This window comes from Nannobrachium achirus (genome assembly GCF_963921795.1).
Source record: "Nannobrachium achirus genome assembly, chromosome: 19".
Lineage (NCBI taxonomy): Eukaryota > Metazoa > Chordata > Actinopteri > Myctophiformes > Myctophidae > Nannobrachium > Nannobrachium achirus.
Genome location: NC_137826.1, coordinates 43,755,506 through 43,778,449, shown reverse-complemented (window position 1 = coordinate 43,778,449; position 22,944 = coordinate 43,755,506). Strand labels below are relative to the sequence as shown.

At 43.3% G+C, this 22,944-nt stretch overlaps 1 protein-coding gene across 1 annotated transcript in view; it reads right to left on the bottom strand.

Moving 5' to 3' along the window:
- The window catches only part of stk32a (serine/threonine kinase 32A), a gene marked incomplete at both ends in the record, with an annotated part of 196,378 nt that overhangs the window by 68,535 nt on the left and 104,899 nt on the right, over nt 1-22,944 (bottom strand). Inside the window, one exon of the mRNA XM_080749165.1 lies at nt 8,376-8,465. Coding sequence (XP_080605291.1) covers nt 8,376-8,465 — 90 coding nt within the window. The remainder of the gene's footprint in view (nt 1-8,375; nt 8,466-22,944) is intronic.

Below are 22,944 nucleotides of genomic sequence, written 5' to 3'. Positions count from 1 at the left end.
CTGTATTTCCCCTCCCCACGTGGGGGCCACAGGGGCTGGTTTCACTGTGACAACATGACTGCAGTAGCATATGTCAGTAATAGCCGAGGGGGCCATGCACTCACACCTCCACCGTCTAGCTCACAGAGTATCCATCACTTCTCCTGTCGTTATGCGAGACCCCATGTCCCGTCCCGGGTATTCTGAACGCGGGCACGGTTCTGCTGTCAAGGGGAAACCATGTTCCGCACTCGAAAAGATGACAGGAAAGCCAAAGAGGAGCTGAGAACAACACGCACACCAATCTTCTTTCCCTCTTCCAGAGAGAGAGAGAGAGAGAGAGAGAGAGAGAGAGAGAGAGATCCAAACATCAACATCCAAACATCAAAGAAAGAATGAATTCCTGCTCCCTCTGATCACCTCGGCATTAAGTGGAGTAAGGATACATCGGCGTTTCGGTCGCAAAGACCTTCCTCAAGATATATTTTTGGTCTTTGATGCTAGGAAAGCTTAAGAGGCTTTTAAAATAGTTTTCATGCGAGGTTGACCAGAGTACAAATGTGTCAGCCTGTGGCTATCCTCAGTAATAGCCTAATTTCTCTTGGCCTCTAAATAACCTACACAGTCACACACCTGGTGCAAATACAGTGCTTGATCTAATTTCAGTGTGCCATCGTAAATATACCCTTTAAACTACCCTCATAATGCAAAGACATAAAGACATTAGGAAATAATGTAAAATTCACTATTGCAAAAATATAATGCACAATAGCCATAATAACATCATTGCTGTTGAACTAAAAGTCCTCTTGCATGTTATTACATGAGGACAGGGGCTATTTAAAAACAGATAGAAAAGCCAGGCCTGCATTACCGTTGAGTGACCAGAGAGGTGCTGTTGAGCAGCCTTGAAATGTACATGCATGCACACAACCGCGCGTTTGCACACACACACACACACACACACACACACACACACACACACACACACACACACACACACACACACACACACACACACACACACAGCCTTGAAATTAATGGACACCACCGCTCGGTTCACACTGGTGTAATTCTTTTGCTTTCAAAGGCCTGTTTGAATGCTTCAGACTTTGTCAGAATATGTCAGTGCTTGTCTATAATAGATGTATGATCTATAATAGATTATAGACAAGAGTTGTTTGTGAACCCTCAATTAAAGGACCATTGTTTATTTAATTTCACAGATTTCTGAACCAGGTGTTTTCATGGCAATCACAAAACTCAAATATTACCTCTAAACACTGTTGCTGTTTTCCTTGTACAGCCAGTTATAGGGAGCATACTTTAATTAGGCTGTCGTTTTCCTTCTTATGTTGAAGTTATGGCTTCAAATAACTGTATATTTTCTTTTTACATGCCTCCTAGCAAGCATGACTTGTTTTTCCTAACAGTTGAACGGCATAGCTCAGGGGTAGAGAAACCGTTATTAGAGCACGAAGGGTTCCCGAAGGGTTCCCAGTTCGAATCCGGGCTCCCCCTGAGTTAATGTCGAAGAGTCCTTGAGCAAGACTCTGAAACCCTAATTGCTCCCGGTGAGTAGGTTGGTGCCTTGCATGGTTTCCTCCGCCACCGGTGTATGAATGTGTGCGTGAATGTAATGCACAATCTCTGTAAAGCGTTTTGGATAAAAGCGCTATATAAATGCACCATTTACCATTTTAACGTTTACACGTTTGAAACATTTGGCAAAATATTTGGATTCTAAGAGGATAGTTGGTCATTGATTTATGGACTTCTGGCAGTTCATACATTTATAACCATCTGCATCTCTGCATGATTCAGCACTCACAAACTGGTCATGCTTGAAAAAAAAGCTTGGAGCATTCAACGGTGTGTTGCGAGCCTCCGCTTTGTTTTTCACCGTACTGTTATTACAGTTTGGCTCAGCACCAAGAAACGGCGTGTGTGTTATTTTTTTTTCTTTGAAGATTTATAGCCTATATGTAGTCGGCCTGTATGATCTGTCACCAGATCATAATGGGTGCTCCCTTGAGACGAGATGTACAAAATCAAACTGTTCAGGAAGGCAGCCGCGCTGTGCTCTGTTCACAGCGTTGCCTGAAAAAAACACAGCAGTCACTGTAATTATGGTAATTATGGTAATTCTTTATAATGAAGCATAGCGGATAGCATAGCAGGACACTAGAGTCTTGCTCAACGTCGGGTCCGGGGACCTCCAGGGGTCCAAATAGACCTTGACAGGGCAGTACTCTCAAGAGTCAGAGGGACACTGAGGATGTCCAAATGGAACCAGATTGGATATGCAATGGTCTAGTTCGGTGTTTTAAAAAAATCAAGGACACCCCTTAACTCTGACAGTATACAAATGGAACCAAATGGACCCGTCAAGAGTTACGGACTTGTAAGGGTGAATTTAGAACCCATTGGTTCCATTAGTAAACTCCCAACCTGCTCAGTGGCCTTGTGGTTAGAGTGTCTGCCCTGAGACTGGGAGGTCGGGGGTTCAATTCCCTGGCCGGGTCATACCAAAGACTATAAAAATGGGACCCAATGCCTCCCTGCTTGGCATTCAGCATCAAGGGTTGGATTGGGGGGTTGATCACCACTAAGGTCCAGGGACTACAGATGAAAATTAGCCTGTGGCTAACTCTGGCTCATTTACATTGAAGTGAAAACTGACATGTCCATTAATGAGTACTGTCCCTGTCAAATAAACAAACTTTCAAGTTAAACTGTGGATTTGACTGTGTAGATTGGGGTCCCAGAGATACAAATTGGTATCAACTGGGGGTTGGGTTGGGCCAGAATGCATATTATGAAACTGGGGGTCCTTGAAATTCAAACGTTCAACTATCACTGGGCGACTGTGGCTCAGGAGGTAGAGCAGAGGTCATCCAATGATCCGTGGGTCGGCGGTTCGAATCCCGGCTCCTCCTGTCCACATGTGGAAGTGTCCTTGGGCAAGACACTAAACCCCACATTGCCTCCAATGAGTCGGTCAGTGTCAGCTTGCCACCATTGCTGTGTGAAAGTGGGAAGTGAGGACTGTTCACGTCGACTGCTCACCTTCAGCACTTGAGCATGTGGAAAAGCGCTATCAAAATGCAATTCATTATAATTCATTATAATCGTAGAACTGCTACCATCATCACACCTGTCAATGGGAATGACTCTCACACGGATCCTCAGGGATCATTCTACTATAGGGCATGGCTGCATCAGAGCCAGGGGATCCATTCCGTGGGGGGGAAGGAGATCTCTTCAGCCGCATGAGTGCGTTTCCCCTCTGGCTTTGACACAAGGTTGTATCACCAAGACGTAACAAGGACGCCGGTGGCACACGCAGCTATGGAGGTGCATCTCTTTGTGAGTCAGAGAGAGTGCATCTGCAGTATTCATCTTTATACACATTTCATCAGCATCTATCCTAGCATATCAAATATGCCCATCATATCAAATTACCGTGCGCTACTCTGTATGTGTGTGTATTGTGATAAAAGCATGTATGATCTGTATTATGTAGATATGCAAAAACGCACATTCACGTGATCCGCACCAAAGTAGAAAGGCAAACACAGAGGAAGAAAGACTCGTGCACACACTTCCCCGAAACTCAAACACATGCATGCAGGCACACACATGCACGCACAAAAACCAACACTGAGAATATGAAGCAGCAATCAGACTCTGTCTCTCAGTCTCAAGAGAGGATATCCTCCCAGATTTCATTACACTAAATGCAACCTATCTGAATGGGAGAGGGCCTTTTGTAATAAATAATAGCGTCTTATGCCATGAATAATGGTTTGAATGGTGTCAGGGAGACATCCTCCTCTGGAAGCTTTGGATTACAGAGTTCCCTTTCCTGTTTTCTATGCAGCGGGAAATTAGTTGGGCTATGAATTATCTATTGTGGTGAGAAGACGGAGTGAGAAATGTAGTTTCTATAGTGGTCAAGATTTCTTACTCCATCAGGCCTCACTATTTCTCTGTCCAGTTTTACATTGTAGAGAGTCTCTCTCTCTCTCTCTCTCTCTCTCTCTCTCTCTCTCTTTCTCTGTCAGTACATTTCTCCCTCTACTTCTTAGTCTTGTCCCTGCAAGGCCCGAATTAATTTCTACTGGCCAAAAAAATCTGGTGGTGTTGTAGGAGTCCTAATCAGAGGAAAATGTCATGGTTTTTTTATATATATTTTTGTAAGGTTTTATAGCCATAATTCATAAATCATAAATCATGCTCTAATTTACATTTTGGGGATATTTTTCACAATAACATATGTACATGTTCTAGACATTCTAATGATCAAAAAAGAAAGAAAAAAAAACATTACAGGCATTTTACTTGTGTTTTTGTGAGGAATAGCTTCAGTGAAAAAGTAAGATTCCAGAGATCTTGAAGTTGTGTGAATGTCAGCCTCTGTGGGGGGTATTCATATGCAAATATCGTGGCCAATGGCATTGTAATACTAAACAATAGGATCCAATGGTGATGTTAATGTGAAAAAAGAACAGGAAATCTAATCATTTAAACAATTTTTTTGATAAAATAAAAATGTGTCCAAAAAGCGACGCTGGGCCTTGCAGGGTTGTAGCCTTTCCATGTATCTCTGTATCTACCAACGTGTATCTCTAATGCCAAATTTATACTTACAGCAGAGCAGTTGAATGCCAGTGTCTCACACCCAAAATAAACAATCTACAAGCTTATGACACGTTGCAGTGCAACATGCTCTGCTGTGTATCACACATACTGAGAGACCCACGCCCATGCACACGCACACGTACACGCACACGCACACGCACACGCACACACACACACACACACACACACACACACACGGACACGCATGCACTCTCTCTCTCTCTCTCTCTCTCTCTCTCTCTGATATCTCGATATTCTGACCTCTTGGGACTGAATCCATATTGATCTGATGCCACAGCACTAAAGCCGGTTTTCCACAGGCCCAACTCTACACCACTCCACACCACACCGCCCACTTGTGTCAGGTTTTCCACTACAAGGAACTGGGTAGAGTGGTGTGAAAGTGGTACTTAACGGGGTACCAAAACAGCTCCACTCTCGAGTGGTTCCGTCCTGGGCTAAGTGAGGCCAAATCAGTGACGTATACACGCTGCTGATACTGATTGGTCAGTCTCACGGCTAAGCTGTGTCTTTCAACACAACAACTTGAGACAGATTTTAGTATGCAGTTACGGCTGCAAATCAAATATAAAGGCAAATCCTGTTTGTTTTATATATCTGTTTATAAAGAGGTCGATTAGGCAGAATTGTGTTCTCCAACCCTGCAGTTGAGATACCACAAAGCACCAAGAACATATTAACCAACACAAACAGTGGACATAGGCTATATCTATCGCCGCGAGTCGCAATAATCAACGGCCAATGCGTCGGCAATCCGTTATTTTACATAGATCTCGGTGAGATGTCTCCTGTTTGTATTTGTAACTGCAGGTGTTGAATGGGGAAAATAATCTACAGTAGCCTACATGTACTGTACTGTAGCTTAGCATGTATGCTAGCGCAACTAGCCTCTACTCTTCTTTGTGTAGTTTGGCCAATAAAGTTATTATTTGACTATGTTCACCCCGACGTTAGTCGTCAATATAGTTGTAAAGACTCGATGAAGACCTGAAACCACATCTCTAAAAAATAATTAGCGCAAGTTAGCATCTCCGTTGTGTTCATAGAGAGAGATCCTATCCGAGTATCCGTATGTTGAAAGGGGCGTCGATTTCTTTCGGGAGCGGAGGGGAGGAGGGGGAGAGGGGAGGAGGAGAGGAGGGGGGGGGGGGTACTGTAGTGGAAAACCTACATAAAAAATGCGGTGCGGTGCGGTGTCGTGCCGTGTCGTGTAGTGTCGGGCTAAAAAATTGTATGGAAAACCGGCTTTAGTGGGCAAAGTCATGAGATCGATAACCTGATACGATATTTGAGGATAAATGCTATCCATTTCTTTTAAACACTGGCTTTTATCACCTCTGGAGCCATCAAAAGGGCTATTGTTTTCTGGAGCAAGCTACTCTAATTTTTGGTTAAAAAAGAAAAAGAAAAGAGAAAAATAAATCTATGTACTGCAGTGTTGACAGCTTTCACAATGTGTCTCTATCTATCTATCTATCTATCTATCTATCTATCTATCTATCTATCTATCTATCTATCTATCTATCTATCTATCTATCTATCTATCTATTAGGGATGGGACACTAATTGATATTATCGATGATATCGTCCTCTGTCAATTCACCTTTTATTTGCCAAGCTGCATATCCGGTACCACTTAAACCCTCTATAAATGGTAAAAGGTACTTATAATATACATACTTGATACAGTCTTTTTTCACTGTCTATCAATAGCCGATCTAGGTTGTAGATCTGCAATGTTTTGGCAAAATTTCCGCCCCAGGATAATGGATGTTGGGGATATTTTGATTATCGCAATAATATCGTAAATCGTGATTTCTTTGGTCACAATAATCGTGATATGAACTTTTCATATCGGCCCATCCATACTACCTATCTGCAGACCATCTTGATGGTTCTGTTCTAGAATGTGAGGATACATTGCTTGTTTTCTAATGACAGTGGATGCATTCACATGGAGTATGTGCTCCTACTCTCATCTGCACATGCTACTGTGGATGAACTGAGCTGCAGAGTGGAGCGGTGGAAGTATGTTGTTAAATGTTAAGTTACAGGTTACCTCCCGGTCATTCCCCCTCGTGACAGAAAATCTATGTGCTTGCGGTTATGAGACACTCACTGTGTAGATTCCCGGGAAGGGGCAAATACAGTTTGTGTAAAAATGAAGGCAGTAAAAGATAAATCTCCAAAAGTGGAGGGCTATTGATTGATTTGATTGATTGATTGGTTTACATAGACAGATGTACTGTACAACAACAAAAGCATTGCACAAACATAGTTAGTAGAATAACGCAAATAATCGAGGGCTTATTTCCATTGTGGTCCCATTGTCAGTGAGCTGCTCTATCACACTCAGTGAGAAAAGGAGACTGTGTAATAATGATGCATTGTGAACTTGTAGATTGGCTATTTATTTTACATTTCTGAAAGTGTTTGGCCATGCTGTAAGACATGCCCAAAATAGAGGTATGAGGTAAGTGGTTAATGATGTTAATATCATGTCATCGCAATTAAAAGATCTTTTGTGGAGAAAAATGGGTGCAAGTGGAATGTATGGCCTAATGGGGGTGCAAGAGGAAAGATCATGGGGTCACGAAATTCAGTAGGAACTATCCTGCTGGGAGTATAAAGGTGCTCATGCCAAAAGTGAATATACTAAATCATGTCCATAATTACAGAACTGGAAAACCAGCATGTTATGCATGATAAGCTGCAGATAGCTTTAAAATGTTGGCCCAACCGACAGAGTGGCTTATACCAGGGGTCTTCAACGTTTTGAGGCCAATAACCCCTTAGTTGAGAGAGAGATGAAGCAGGGACCCAACAACCCATTCATAGATTCCATATAGTTTCATCTTTTTGACAGCACAATCGTCAGTGTATTTTGGATTCATGACAATTTGTGTTTTTCTGATATTTAACCACTTGAACCGTCAATACTTAATAAACTTGACCTTTCACTCTGTACTTAGTCTGCTCTTTTCCTCCTCAACACCAAACCCCTTTGTCTAAAAAAAACGATCTACAAGCTCACAACGGCGTTGAGCTTGTAGATCTGCTATTTGTGGCTAAAGTTCTCAGAATATGGACACAAGGGTTCAAGTGGTTAATTTAAAAAAGGAGAAAAAAAGATCTCATGAAGATTTGGAGGACCCCCTGTCGTAACTCTGAGGACCCCCTATGGGTCCCGGACCCCCTGGCTTATACAACTAGCTAACTATACTGTATCCCAGTTGATATTTCTTTTGATTAAAATAACCTTGTGAGTGGGTTCACTGTGGGTCTCACAAACGTAGGGATTTGATTGGCCAACTCAACCATGGGCTTGCCAGTTGGTCAAGCTTCGCGTGACGTAGTGAAAGTCGACACACTGACAATGTAAAGTGAAAAGAAATTCAACAAGGTGATGTTTCAGTAAATGGAGTGAATGGAAATGGCTGCACTTAACAACCTAAAACTGATGTGAAATTAGTCTGGGTAAACTCTTATCCTTTCCTTCCCCCCCCCCCCCCCCCCCCCCCCCATCTCTCTCCCCATGTCCTGTCAGTCTACTGTACATCTATCAATAAAGGCAGAAAAAGACAAGAGGATAATTATGGAAATAATAATATATAAATGTATATATATTTTACCTGATCTAACAATTTCCACATTAAACAATTGTGTATGTATGTACATATCATTCAGTCAAATCAGTCGTAAAAGGAAATAAAGAGAGAAATCGGTGTTACCCATATACGGCTTGGTCCCAGCAATAGTGGTGGCTTTCAGGTCATCCTTGACAATGGCTGCGATGTTGAAGTCGGTCAGATGGACATGCCCTGGAGGACAGAGATAAACATGCATAAAGAATTGGGTTCTCCACCTCTCTGGACACGGCTGCCGTATCACACAGCTGCCAGAAGCTATGGAGTGCCAATCACTTCACACAGATTCAAGGCTTTTTTTGATCCCCTTACAGGAGCTGGGTTTTATGGACGTTTTCCACTGCCATCCCCGCCTGCTTAAAGCCAGCGTAAAAGTATCAATACGGAAATGTAGAAATACTCTCTTACAAGTCAAAATGTTCTCAAGTACCAAAAGTAGCAAGTACTGGTTGTGCAGAATTTCCGATTTCACAATTTTTCAAATGTATAAAAATCGTTTGAAAATAGCCGATCAACAAGCTCACAATGCGTCAGATCACAAGCTAAACAATGCGTCGCATCACAACGCATTGTGAGCTTGTAGATCGCCTATTTTCAACATTTTGATGCCAATACTTTCATACTTTTACTCAAGTACATTTTGAATTCTGGACTTTTACTCGTAACGGAGTACATCTACAGTGCAGTATTGATACTTTTACTTAAAGGAGCTATAGTCAACTTTTTCATTGTAGGGCCGAGACTTTGTTTACATCCTAGTCTACAGACTAGAATGTAAACAAAGTGTCGGTCTGACAATGGCCAAAATTATTATTTTATCATTATTTTACGCTTTTTGTGGTCATTTTTGAATAGAAACATATATGAAGCTTATTGTTTTATACAATATTTTCGAAACATTATTTTTATTTTAGCATCCGTTTTTCAAGAAAAAGTTATAATATGTGAGTACTTTTTCCACCTACTAGTGCTCTGCTGTGCTCCCTCCCTTGTCAATACCACTGTTCTGGTGTGTTCCCTCTCCTGTTACTCTGCTGTGCTCCAACCCACTGCTCTGCTCCCAGCCCGCTCCCATCCTGCTGCTCTGCTGTGCTCCCTCCTCCAGGCGCCCTGCCTGTTGCTTTGCTGCCATTGCCGACAGGACAGGTCCATCTCCTCTCTCCTTCTGCCTGCTCCCCTTTGTGTGCCTGCTCCCCTTGCTGCAAGCGTGCCTCCGTCCCAAGTGCCTCTAGTTTGGGTTCTTTTTTGGGTCCTTTATTTAACCGGGGTAAATCGCATTCAGATTTCCATTTCTTTTTCAAGTGTGGGGGGGGGGGGCTTTTCAGCAAAGTCCTGCTTCAAAGTCAAACCGTTACACTGACACATGGGAGCTGCCCAACCACTGTCCTATAATATACTGTTACCACTGGAGCAGTTGGGGTTTAGGTGCTTTCAGGGGTGTCGCACAACATTCTGGGCCCTGGGTACAAGGATTCACCGTGGGCCCCCCATGAATGTTTTTCATAGGGGGAGGGGGTTTAACCCATTTAGACTGGGAATGCATTATTACTCATTATTTTGTGCTTTAACTATAAAAAAAATAGCAGATATACAAGCTCACAGCGCGATGTGAGCTTGTAGATCTGTTATTTTTGAAAGATCTTGAATATTTGGGCAAGTCTTTGAATATTTCAAATCCTTCTAAGGTTTTTTGAAAACCCTATGTTTCTATGTCAGTGGAGCTCAAACTCTTTCATGTCAAGGATACCCAAAATGATATGTATTTGGCCCACGGACGCCCATCTCAAAATATTTAGTTCCAGGGACCCCCCAGAAGCAAAATTTTAGTTACAAATGTTTGGGTAAAAAATACATGTATTCAAAGATTTGCACACATTTTCACGACTCTTCAAAAATAGCAGATCTACAAGCTTGCAGCTTGTATACTGTATCTGCTATTTTTCAATAGCAAAAGTATAAAATAATTAAGGCCCCTCCACCTTGGGCCCCAGTAACTTAATCTCCCCCCCTGTGACGCCCCTGGTGTTAGGTGCCTTGCTCAAGGGAACTTCAGGTGTGGAGGGATGGGTGAGTGTTGCTGATGCTGATTCATTTCCCCACCCAATGTTTTTCCTGCTGGCCCGAGGGGATCCCTCTCCCTCTCACTCAAACACACAAACAGAACTGCTCGCGTAAACTGAACAGAACTTCCTGCATTGTTCATTGTTGTTCAACACATGACCTGGTTGGAATTTGGACACAGGTCATTTTGTTGTGTCTGAAACCCAGTCAAAGCCCTCTAATGTAAATAACTACAGGCCGATCTCCAAACTGTATATTTTAGCAAAACTATTTGAAAAGCTTGTCAGCAATCAACTGCCATGTCATCCGACCTGGATTCAAGAATGGCACTGCTACTGCTGCCCTTGGCCGCTGGACCCTTGCTACACCATACTTTGTCAAACGTCCTACTGAATGTGAATAGCCGATCTACACGCTTGTAGATCTGCTTACTTTTCTGATGCCCAAAATAAGGATGCCACATTGGTGTGTCTAATCAAGCCACATGCTTGTGTTCTCCGACATGCAATGTGTTCAGATGGCAGGATCCACCTCAACAACCTTTGTGAAAACGTAATACATGCCACGTACCATTTTTATGCAGACAACACTATTACTTATTGCTATTCATCATCTGTTGTACTACCAGGCCTTTGGCATTCTACAGTCTATTTGATGTTGTTCAGTCCCACCTGCTGCAACTAAAGTTGGTATTAAATATAGAACAGAACTCGTTTTCCAATGTGAGAGAGTTACCACCAAAAGTTCCCAAAGAAAAGTAATTGAAACAGTTCTTAGGCATTCTCATTGATCACCAGTTATCTTTTCAAGCCACCTCTTCAATATGGCTCTCTTTTGCCAGCTATAATCCCCCGCCCCCACCCTTTCTTATCATTCCTCTGTTTTTATTAGTGTCTTTGGGTACTTATAAATAACGCTATAAATGTGAGATATTATTTTTTATTTAAGCTTAACATTACTAATCTAGTTTCTAAGCTCAAAGCAAAGTTAGGCTTCTACTTTAGAGATACATCCTTCTCCTTTAGAGCTGTGTGTCATTGTGACCTTGCAATTTGCCACTGTTTGTAAACAGCTTTAATACCCACCATTACCATGTATGCTACCTCTGATTGGCCATAATTTGCAGCATATGGATGCAGGCGTACCTATTGGTTGAGTTTTATCTCTTAATCCCTATTAAATTGTCATTGGACTGATACAGATGCGCCGTTTTAAGTCGTCTGGCTTTACTGCTCTTTTCCCGAACATTTCCTGCAAATGCATTTTCTCCACAGGTTTCTTTCATTGTTTTGCCGTTCAAACTTTTATGGAGAATGGAGCGTATTATTTTCAGAACCTGCAAATGGCAAGAAACCAATCCATTCCCATTGAAAAGCATAATCCACCTTCATAGGTAGATTTAAACTTCAAAGTCAGAGAAGGTCATACAATAGCAAAAATAGCTGATCTACAAGCTCAATGTTCTGCCTGCCAATCCACTGGAAATCTACTGTCTTGCCAATGGCAAGACATGTGAAGTTTGTAAATGGCACATCTGTAGCTATACTGTGTACTGTCCATGCGTATCTCCTCAGAAGCCAAGGCTATTAATGCCCACTTTGCATGAAACACCCTCCAGTTGCCAGAACTGATTTCATTATGAAGCCTTTCTTTCAGTATTAAAGGGATTAGATCATAATTGATTAATAATCAAATTGACAACATTCATATACAAATGCGATTAATCTATACTTAGCTAATACAAACAGTAGCTGGCCTAATGGTAACCAGGCAGGTAGATTGCGTCACAGACTTTCTGCTTGATAATCCAGTAGAACTGATTTCCAAAGTCACAACAATGACCTCCCTTTCACCTTGCTGCAAGATGGCCATAAGTTTTTGCCATGCATACCGAGCACTTGCTAATGAGCTGTGCGTGTGGGTGTGTGCGTGTGTGTATGCGTGTGAGTGGGTGCGTGCATTTGTATGTGTGAGAGAGAGATAGACAGATTGGGAGAGAGCATGCGCTCCTGACAATTTGTCTTGCCGCATAGCAATTGTTCGGTTGAGTGGGTGTCCGCTCTTCTTTCCTCCCTCCTTTCTTCCCCACTTTCTTTTCTCCCCCCATCCTTTCTTTCCTCCACTCTCCCCTTCTCCCCTCTCACAGGGTTTCTTCTCATCCCTTCTTTCTTTTCTTCTCTTCCCTCCAGCCCGGCTCCATCTCTCTCTTGTCCCCGTGCCCATCTCCTCCCCGCCGCGTCGCAGACACATTCAGGACAGTGGAAAGTCTAGAGGAAGTCTCACCTCATGAGCATCTATCTATATTAATAATGGTTCTCCAACTTTTTTAATTTCAAGGCCCCCTAATAACTCTGAGAGAGTTACCGGGTTTACGTGATGATATATTGCAACACGTGGCGCACGATGACACGTTCATATTCTCTTAAGATCCCCCCCGTCCCACACTTCATTCTAAATGGATCACTGTCATAAGAAATGCTCTGCAATCTGCTAAGAACTGATTATTAATTCCTTGTCTCAATTTTGTTTATCAATCAAAGATAACCATTTTAAATGAGGCGTGCTTTTTTCTGAGAGAGAGAGAGAGAGAGAGAGAGAGGCGGGGGGAGTGATATATCGTTATGGCCTGTCTTATTAAAAAGCCTAAGCCAATAAATAGTCTCTTAGAATAAAACAACTGCCTATTCATTCCAGTGGTATTGTTGTTTTTGTGACAGCGTCGCTGTCCCTGGTGCTGAAGGGCATGAATGGGTTTTTTTCTCCTCTGCCGCAGAAGTGCGCTTGCTCTCCACAACCCAGTAGCAAATTTTGATTTAGTTTTAGTCTTTTGAATAAAATTCGAGTTAGGGTTCAGTCATATTTTAGTCATCTGTTTTTTTTTTGTCTAGTTTTAATCGACTAAATGTTTACAGTTGATTTTGTCGACTAAAATGGATTTTGGCGGTGCCTTGGTGGCTGATTTACACTTGGTTTCATGCTGAAAATAGCCGATGGAGTGCTGACTCCCGCCAGGCCGGGGTTGCCTACCCAGGGCTGTATTGCGATCTGTTAAAGCACCACCCACCATGCGGCCAATTTGAAATATTTCTTTCTTGGCGTACTGCAAAGTTTCACACCGATCGGCCCAGCGGTGCCCGTGATTTGCTGCTCACAGGCTGACAGACAGACGGACAGACTCACAGGAGTGAAAACATAATGCCCTCACCTTATATAAGGTGGGGATAATAAAATACCACGGCATTAAAATATAATGGACAGATTGCCATGAAACTTTCATGCTTGTGACCCCAAAATGTCAATCACACTATAGCATCTCTCAAGTACAACCCATTTCAACTTCAACACAGCACTCATCAATGTCACCGCAGAACCCCAGTGCCAAACTATAGGAGTGAAGCAGAGGCGGGACCAGGGAGAAGTTATCAACGGCCTGTCCGTCTAACAAAGACTATGGACCAGCTTCACACTTGAAAACAGGTCGACCACTAGTCTGCGCTAAATAGAGGTTGCCCCAGGTCTCAGGTGGACAGAACTGGGACAGAGACGGTAGGGGTGAGGCCCAGAAACAAAGACTCTGGCACCATTCAGTCCTTGGCCTGTAGGCATATGCTTGGTTCTGGTATACATCTTAACCACTGTCCATGCATGCATTGTTACATGCCCTACTTTTAAAGAGAGTATTCTGCTGTAAACACAGAGTCCAGACAGGTGGAACAGTACCTTGGCAGGGAGAAGGGCCATTTTTTGACAGGTCAATAGTCTCCCCCAGGGTGAGACTGACAGTATGAGATGACATGCCCCCCCCCCTGCCCACTTCAGTGCTGCTAACCAAATAGACGTGACATAATGAATGTGGATAATAAAGGGATTTTCAGACAGGAAAAGGCATGCAGGCCAGTAATTCATTTTCAATGAGAGGCGAGTGGACAGGCAGGGAGGTGCAGGGCAGAGCAACAATCGTGTGAAACTGTTACTATCAAAACCTCGACCAGCTGTCCATCTGTCAGTCACACGTCACACGTCACACTTTTGCCCTGCCCATATCTCCGCAACCGTTGCCCCGATCCGTGCCAAATTTTGCATACACACTCCTTGCCTGCCAAACCACAGCCTCCACCCAACTCACAATCAATTCTCAATCAATTCTCACAATTCTCACCCTCTTCTAGTGCCACCATGAGGCCGATTCTTGCAAAACACATTTATGGACACTGCTCCTACAATTTTTGCCCTAAAATCAAACAAATCGGTACACAGTATGTCTACCCTCATGTCATCAATATGGATCTGTCCCATTTAGCGCCACCTTCAGGACGTTTTTTTTAAAACACATTTTTGGACACTGCTCCTACAGATTTTGCCCTAAAATCACGCAAATCGGTACACAGTATAGCTGCGTCTCAAGTCCTTAAATCAATCCTATTTCCTATTTCCTTGCTTGTATGTTAGTCCCTCCCATTGAGGAAATAGAGAAGAGGAGATGTCCCATTGGCCATTTCTGATGACAACATCACAGGTGATAGGCTAACTCCCAGTAGGCGGGACTAACATACAAGGAAATAGGAAACAAGTGAAGGAAATAGGAATTATTTAAGGACTTGAGACGCGGCTTATGTCTACACTCATGTCATCAACATGGATCTGTCCCATTTAGCGCCACCTTCTGGCCGATTTTTTAAAACACATTTTTGGACACCACTCCTAGATTTTGCCCAAAAATCACACAAATCGGTGTCTACACTCATGTCATCAACATGGATCTGTCCCATATAGCACCACCATCAGGCCCGACTTTTTCAAATACATTTTTGGACACTGCTCCTACAGATTTAGCCCTAAAATCACGCTGCGACCTGACGGTAGCTTATCTCCCGATTAGGGAGTCTTACTGGTAGCTCTACTCTATTCACCCTTGTGTGACCCTATGGAACAATAGCCAGGGGCAAAACAAAGAGAGACCAACAAACAAGACAAGACAGGGTCTAATAACAGCATGGCTTCCCTGTGGGTCTCTGATGCAACGTTGATGTCAGTGTTGAACGGTTCCTCCATTTGGTGGGTTAGTGGGACAGTGTGTCTGACAATGATGAATTCACCAAATGTGAGAAATATTCACACCCCCCAAAAAATATATTTATTGGGTTTAGATTATTTATATATATTTGGTTATTTACTTCCTTGGCCTACGGGTAGTGAGCACAAGACATTTGGCGCTGACCGGCCCAGTAGTTTGCAAGATTAGCTGACAGACAGACATGCCCGGACGGCGACACACAAATGCTCCCCTAGCCCTGCAAGGCCCAGCGTTGCTTTTTGGCAACATTTTTTAAATCATTTTTTAAAAAATGTTATAGTTAGTTTTCCTGTTCTTTTTTCACATTAACATCACCATTAAATCCTATTGTTTAGTATTACAATGCCATTGGCCACGGTATTTGCATATAAATACCCCCCACAGGGGCTGACATTCACACCTCCCAGAGAAGTTGAAATTCCAGCGTCTGGACGAACAACATCTCACTTTTTAACTGAAGCTATTCCTCACTAAAACATAAGTAAAATGCCTGTAATATATTTATTCATGATCATTAGAATGTCTAGAACATGTATTATGTTATTATTGTGAAAAAATATCCCCAAAATGCAAATTAGAGCATGATTTATGATTTATGGCTATAAAACCTTACAAAAACATTATTCATTTTTTTAAATTACATTTTCCTGTGATTAGGACTCCTACAACAGCATCTGATTTTTTTTAAGTTTTTTTGGCCAGTAGAAATTAATTCGGGTCTTGCAGGGCTAGACAACAACGATATACTATGTCTGCCATGTGCTCGTTCAGAATGTGTGAAATAACCCTGACAAACATGTTCTCCCTTGGCCGGTCTGTGCAGCCGGGGGGGCTGCACGACATTTAAACAATGCAACCTCACGAGAGCATGAGTACATTTTTTTTCCCCTGCGTGATAGATGACGCAACTCCCTGCAGGGTGGAGGGGGTTTCTTCCTGGAAAGGGGTGTGACATCCAGGGGCGTCACAAGGGGTAGGAAAGTGGGACTGAGTTACTGGGGCCCAAGGTGGAGGGGCCCTAATAATTGTATCTATTGAAAAATCTATTGAAAAATATATACAAGCTCACAGCGCGGCACCGAGTGCCGCGCTGCGAGCTTGTAGATCTGCTATTTTTGAAAAGTTGTGAAAATGTGTGAAAATCTTTGAATATATGTATTTTTTAAGCGAACATTTCGGACTCAAATTTTGCTTCTGGGGGGTCCCTGGAACTAAATATTTTGAGATGGGGGTCCGTGGCCAAATACATATCATCTTGGGGGTCCTTGACATAGGTTTCTTGCACACATTTTCACGATTAAAAAAAAAAAATAGCAGATCTACAAGCTCACAGTGTGAGCTTGTATATCTGCTATTTTTCAATAGTTAACATTCATGGGGGGCCCGCAGTGAATCCTTGTACCCAGGGCCCAGAATTTGGTGTGACGCCCCTGGTGACATCAAAGATAGAAGATAGAATATAAGATATATTTACAGAGGAGGGAGGTGTTGGGGTGAGAGGCAGAGGATGCTACTACCAAGGAGTTGAATGAGTTAAACTATTCTCACTTGTACTTTGAGGCCAGCCAACCTTTTACTTTAGAGTTTGGGTAGGGAGTCGAGATCTTTAATGGGTTTTGGTGGGTCATTCCCAGTGGGAAATTCCCTGGCACTGGAATTGAAGCTCATTTCCGGGTTCTTTTACAGCATGAAGTACCCATCAATGGCCCAGCAGATGTCACTATTTCACCTACTGCAAAGCAGTGCTGGTTGCAGTACAAATTCATCTTAATTGAAATGCATGAGGTTTTGGCACGACTTTACACTTGATTTTATTACCGTAGTAAACAGTAGTTTGAAGTATTTTCTAAATCATGATATGTGTTTAGTGACATACTATTGCTGGATTAAAACAGCTTGAGGGAGGGAGTAGTGAGAGGCGACCAGGGCTTAATTAGAGCAGTGGTTCTCACACTTTTTCATGTCAAGGACCCTCAAACTGATATGTATTAGAATACAGACCACCCTCTGAAAACATTTTGTGCCACAGACCTTCATTCAAGTTTTGTGTTGTTATTTATTTATTTTTTATTTATTTATACTGCCTCCCCCTGGCCAGCCGGGGTGACTGAAGGAGGGGAAAGGAACTGGTTGGAATAACGTGTTCCTTCCACACATTTTGCCCTACAGGGGAAACTCCCTCCTGTCAGATGATAAGAAGCGGCGTGCTCACTCCTCATGCACTGAAGGAAGAATTAGCTCAGTTTGGGGCTCTCCCCAGGTTGGCAGAGGGAGAGTAGCAGCCAGATTACAACATAGGCAATTGGCACTGGGTGAAAGATGGGTTACAAAATCGTGGGATAAAATGCTATATGAACTATTCTTACTGGGGACCCCCTGTAGAAAGAGAGAGAGAGAGAGCGAGAGCGAGACAGAGAGAGAGTGTGCATGTAGATGTGTGCATGCATGCAAGTGTGCATGTGTGTGTGTGTGTGACATCTGACATGCATGATGATAGCCACATTTTTATCAACTTTGTCATAACATCCAGCACAACCTTATTAACATATTGATGAAGGAATAATCAATCTCTCTTTGTCTGCCTGCCGGTGCTGACAATTCCTTTGTTCACACCCAAAGCATTGCTGACAATTTACGACAAAAGATTTCCTTTTTATATGGAAATAAGGCCAGTTATACTTTATTACGTATTACGTTAGGAAGAGGATTGTTGAATCACCTTTCCTACCGGTTGTGGATAATGGTGATGTAATTTATAAAGACAAGCTGCTGCCTTCGCTGTCTGTTTACCAGTCTGCCCTGAGGTTTATTACTACAGCTATAATACAACAATGTATCCTGTATGACAGTATTTACACAATATAATTTGCCTGGACAGTTTTTATTGCTGGCCAGCAATAAAATCTGGCTCAGCAAATTATACTTTGTAAATAATTTATAATGTCTGATAGACAGTCCCTCATATAGGTAGGATGTGGACAGCAAAGGCTTTTCATTGATAAAACCAGGTAGAATAAATGCAAATCTATATTTACATTCTTTGAATGTTTTCACTGTCAACTTTCCTCTTCAGACTTGTTGATGAAAAAAAATAAAAAAATAACTAAAACTGTGTTTCAATGCCAATTATTTTTTATTCTCTCTGTTCTAAGAGAGACCTTCAAACATGAAAGAGCTTTTGTTTGAGTATGACTCTCTTTGATTGATTGATTATTTTATTAGACAAAAATGGAGAACAGTACAAGTATAGTCAATACAATTGAAGTTAAACACCCTGCCTAAAAGGAACATCCCAAATAAGACCTTTTACGGTCATTTTTACGTTGGAAGCCCTCAGTATTTAATTCATGGACATAATAAAATAGCAAGTAAAGAAAACATTCAATAATATCGCAGTTATAAAAACACTAGGATAGGGGAAACAAGGTGGTGGGGCTGGGGTAAGGGGGTGGGAGGGGGGGGGGGTGCTCACTTCTCGCCTGTCTATGGGAGAAGTGATACCTCCTTCTCTGGCCTCCTGAAAGGGCAGTTTTGAAGGATGCCAGCGAGCTACATGTTTTAAGGGAGGTAGTCAAGGAATTCCACTCCTGGGTGGCAGTGTTGTAGAAGGAGAATTTACCCATATTTGTCTTATGGGTTTGTGTTATCAGATCATTGTGTGCGCTCCCTCTGGTGTTGTGGCTGTGGGTGTTGCTAAGTTTTTGGAGATGTTTGGTCAGATATGCGGGTACTGAGAAGATGGAGGGAAGCTTTTGAAAGTCAATCGCATTTTTTGTTGTTTAACCCTGTCTCCAACGCTGAGCCAACTTATAAAGCTAGCAAAATGTGTGGGAGAAACATGGGTCATGGGCCCCAGGTCAAGAAGTAGCCGAATCAGTTTGTTTTGGGAGGTTTGGAGCTTAGCCTTTAGTGGCTTTTTGATGTTGGAGTACCATGAGGTGCAAGCGTAGTCAAAGTGGGACTGAATGAGGGCCTCAGCAAGAGTCCTGAGGGCACTTTTGTTGACAAAAGTGGAGATTCTGTCCATGAATCTTAGTTTTTGAAAATAACAATTTAAGTTTTGAAACTTTGTCAGACATACTCTAGTATGTCTAGAATCTGACTATTTTTACTTTTTCTATGGCTCCTGCCGAAATGAATGTCCCTGACAGAATTAGTTACATATTTAAAAATGTTTTTTCTTCAGATCACAATCGGCTGATTGATCATTAAAAAAATAAACATGCTCTGAAAATGCCCGCCCAGATGGATGGGCCACGAACACTTGACTATTTTCAAGCGGGCTCTGATCCTGGGACCAGTAAAGGTTGGGGGCCAGCTGTTCTACCGTACATAATCGGGCGAGGTGGAACTAATTGAGTTTTACCCATTTAGGCCTAGAAATTATTGAATGCTTTAAACAGTGGAAAAATAGCAGATATACAAGCTCACAGCGTGGCACCGAGTGCCGCGCTGTGAGCTTGTAGATCTGCTATTTTTGAAAAAGTCGTGAAAATGTGTGCAAATCTTTGAATATATGCATTTTCAAAGCGAACGTTTGTAACTCAAATTTTGCTTCTGGGTGGTCCCTGGAACTAAATATTTTGAGATAGGGGTCTGTGGCCAAATACATATCATTTTGGGGGTCCTTCAAATGAAAAGGTTTGAGAACCACTGACATTGTAGTCTCTCAAGAACAGACTTACTGAGCTCCATTTAAGTGAAAGGGACCTTTTCTTTGACGATGGCCGGCCAGATTGCTAATCGGGTCAAAATTCAAATTTCCGGGATTTTCAGCAGATCTACAAGCTCACAGCGCGGCACTCGGTGCCGCGCCGTGAGCTTGTATATCTGCTATTTTTCAATATTTAAAGCATAAAATAAGAGGGACAGCGAGTGCATTTTCCGGCAGCGGCACCTGCCGCGACGTCGTCGGACTTGCCGACAACAGCCACGGCAATGATTCCTATGCCGTGGCAATTATACCTAATCCGTGGCAACGCCGGACAGATCGACAATCGAGCTGCGTCAGCCGCTGTTGCCGAGCCTATCCTCCCCCCCCACCCCCACCCACACACACACACGCAGGCACGCACGCACGCACACTCCCCCCCCCCCCACCCCCACACACACACACACACACACACACACACGCAGGCACGCATGCACGCACACGCACGCACCATGATCAGCTAGTGGACCAACGTGCTCATATAGTCAATTATGTATAAATAAATGAATGAAGTAGACTGGTGGTCGCTTGCTGACCTTCCGGATCTGCTGGTGGACCACCGGGCCCGCCGGGCGTCACCGGCAGCCGCCGCCGTCACCTGCCGGCCTCACCGGCAGCCGCCGTAGCCGCCGCCGCTAGCCGCCGTCACCGGGCCTCACCGGCAGCCGCCGCTAGCCGCCGTCACCTGCCGGGCTTCACCGGCAGCCGCCGCTAGCCGCCGTCACCTGCCGGGCTTCACCGGCAGCCGCCGCTAGCCGCCGTCACCTGCCGGGCTTGCACCGGCAGCCGCCGCTAGCCGCCGTCACCTGCCGTGCCTACTGTGTGTGTGTCCCTCCTCCACCTCTCCTCTCCACTTCTATCTATCCATTTTACGCACAGCTGTTTTGCGCTGCACGCATCTATCCCGAAACACACACACACACACACACACACACACACACACACACACACACACACACACACACACACACACACACACACACACACACCGCCCGGGAACGACCCACGGAGCGAGCAACGAACACCCACCCGTCCGTCTCGCCGCCGCCAGAGATGGATCTGTCTGTCTGATCCCCCCCCCCCCCCCCCCCCCCCCCCCAGATTGTCCATAGTTTAATAGTCTGTTATTTGTATTTCTTTCGCCTGGCCTGGCCGTTTAATTATCCATTTCTACCTTAATTCTCATATCAGCCATATTCCATTTTACGCACATTTTACCGACCTCCTCACCCCGAATATAAATATAACCTTCATTTTTCTTTGCAGCTAAATTAACTAAAGGTTCTCCTTAATCGAATTCATCATAGATATGTTTATTTTTCAACACATGTTCTTCATTATTATTATTTAGGCATATGGTTTCTCTGCGCTTGTCATGCGTAAATCTTTGGATTCATTCTGTGACCAGCATTCTGCTTATGTACTATGCGGATTTTATCGATAACAGGTTGGGTTATTCACCACCTCGGCGTCAGGTTTATTATTAACCAAAGCCATTTCCGAACATAATGCCTTAATGACCCAGTTAACCTATAAGATATTAATAATAATACCAGTAAGACTCCCTGTCAGGTAGCAGCGTGATGTAATAGCTTGCAGTATGATGCCCTCATCATGAAAGACAGTATAGGCTATGCAAAATCCCTGTAATGCTCCAAGAAAGAAAAAGGACATGCGTTTCTATAATACTGACCAGCAGCCAGCAAGCCAGCCATGAGTGTGTGTGTGTGTGTGTGTGTGTGTGTGTGTGTGTGTGTGTGTGTGTGTGTGTGTGTGTGTGTGTGTGTGTGTGTGTGTGTGTGTGTGTGTGTGTGTGTGTGTGTGTGTGTGTGTGCGCGCGCATGTCGTGCAGCCTATATGTTTTGGCCGACGATTTTGACCCCATCCCCCGCAGTGTTTTCCACAGTCAGTGAGAGAGTGTAAAATGAATCCAAACGTCCCCCCCTTACGGGTCCATTTGGTTTCGTTTTAAGCCTACCCGCACAAGAATTAAAATGTCCATAAGGGTCCATTATAGGTTGTCTACTCATTTACCTGGGGACCACCTGGAAGTTCCAGGCGATCGCCTGACCTTACCAAAACACTGACATAATGTCTGCTGGGTAGTTGGGACATGATGCTGCTCTGTTGCGACTGGATCTATCTATCTATCTATCTATCTATCTATCTATCTATCTATCTATCTAGCTATCTATCTCCACTAAATTCTCAATTAATTAAAGTCCTGCATTTTTAAGTGATGCTCTGCTCATTTAATATGTAAAATAAAAGAGGAAACTCTATTGTCATGTTGTGAATCTCTGCTCATTTATTCACATTTATATTATAATTTCAAAGCGTACAACGCTCGCATCTGTATTTCAGTTATTACATAACTTCCTTTATTTTTCTTTTTCTTTCTTTAGCGGCCCACGGCGCCTCCGCGGGTTTTTTATGTGTAATAAGACATGCAATAGCTTACTAGCTCTATAGGACCAGGTGATAGGCCTACAGTTAATAACATAAAGTGAATATGAAGTGTAGGCTATGTCTGACTATGCTATCACCATTGACAGCTCAGGTTGGACAGCTGCAAGGACTGAGTCCCAGCTGGGCGTTCAAACAAACAATTAGGTTACAAAAACCTATAATGGCCCAATTTTGACTTCAAAGGAGTGCATGACACTGCAGACAATTAAGTGGCCAATTTGGCCTCTCTTTCTCTCTCTCTCTCTCTCTTATGAGCATGCTGGTCCACTGCTGATCATGGTGCGTGCGCACGCGTGCCTGCCTGCGTGCGTGTGCATGTGCGTGTGTTCGCTCCTTCT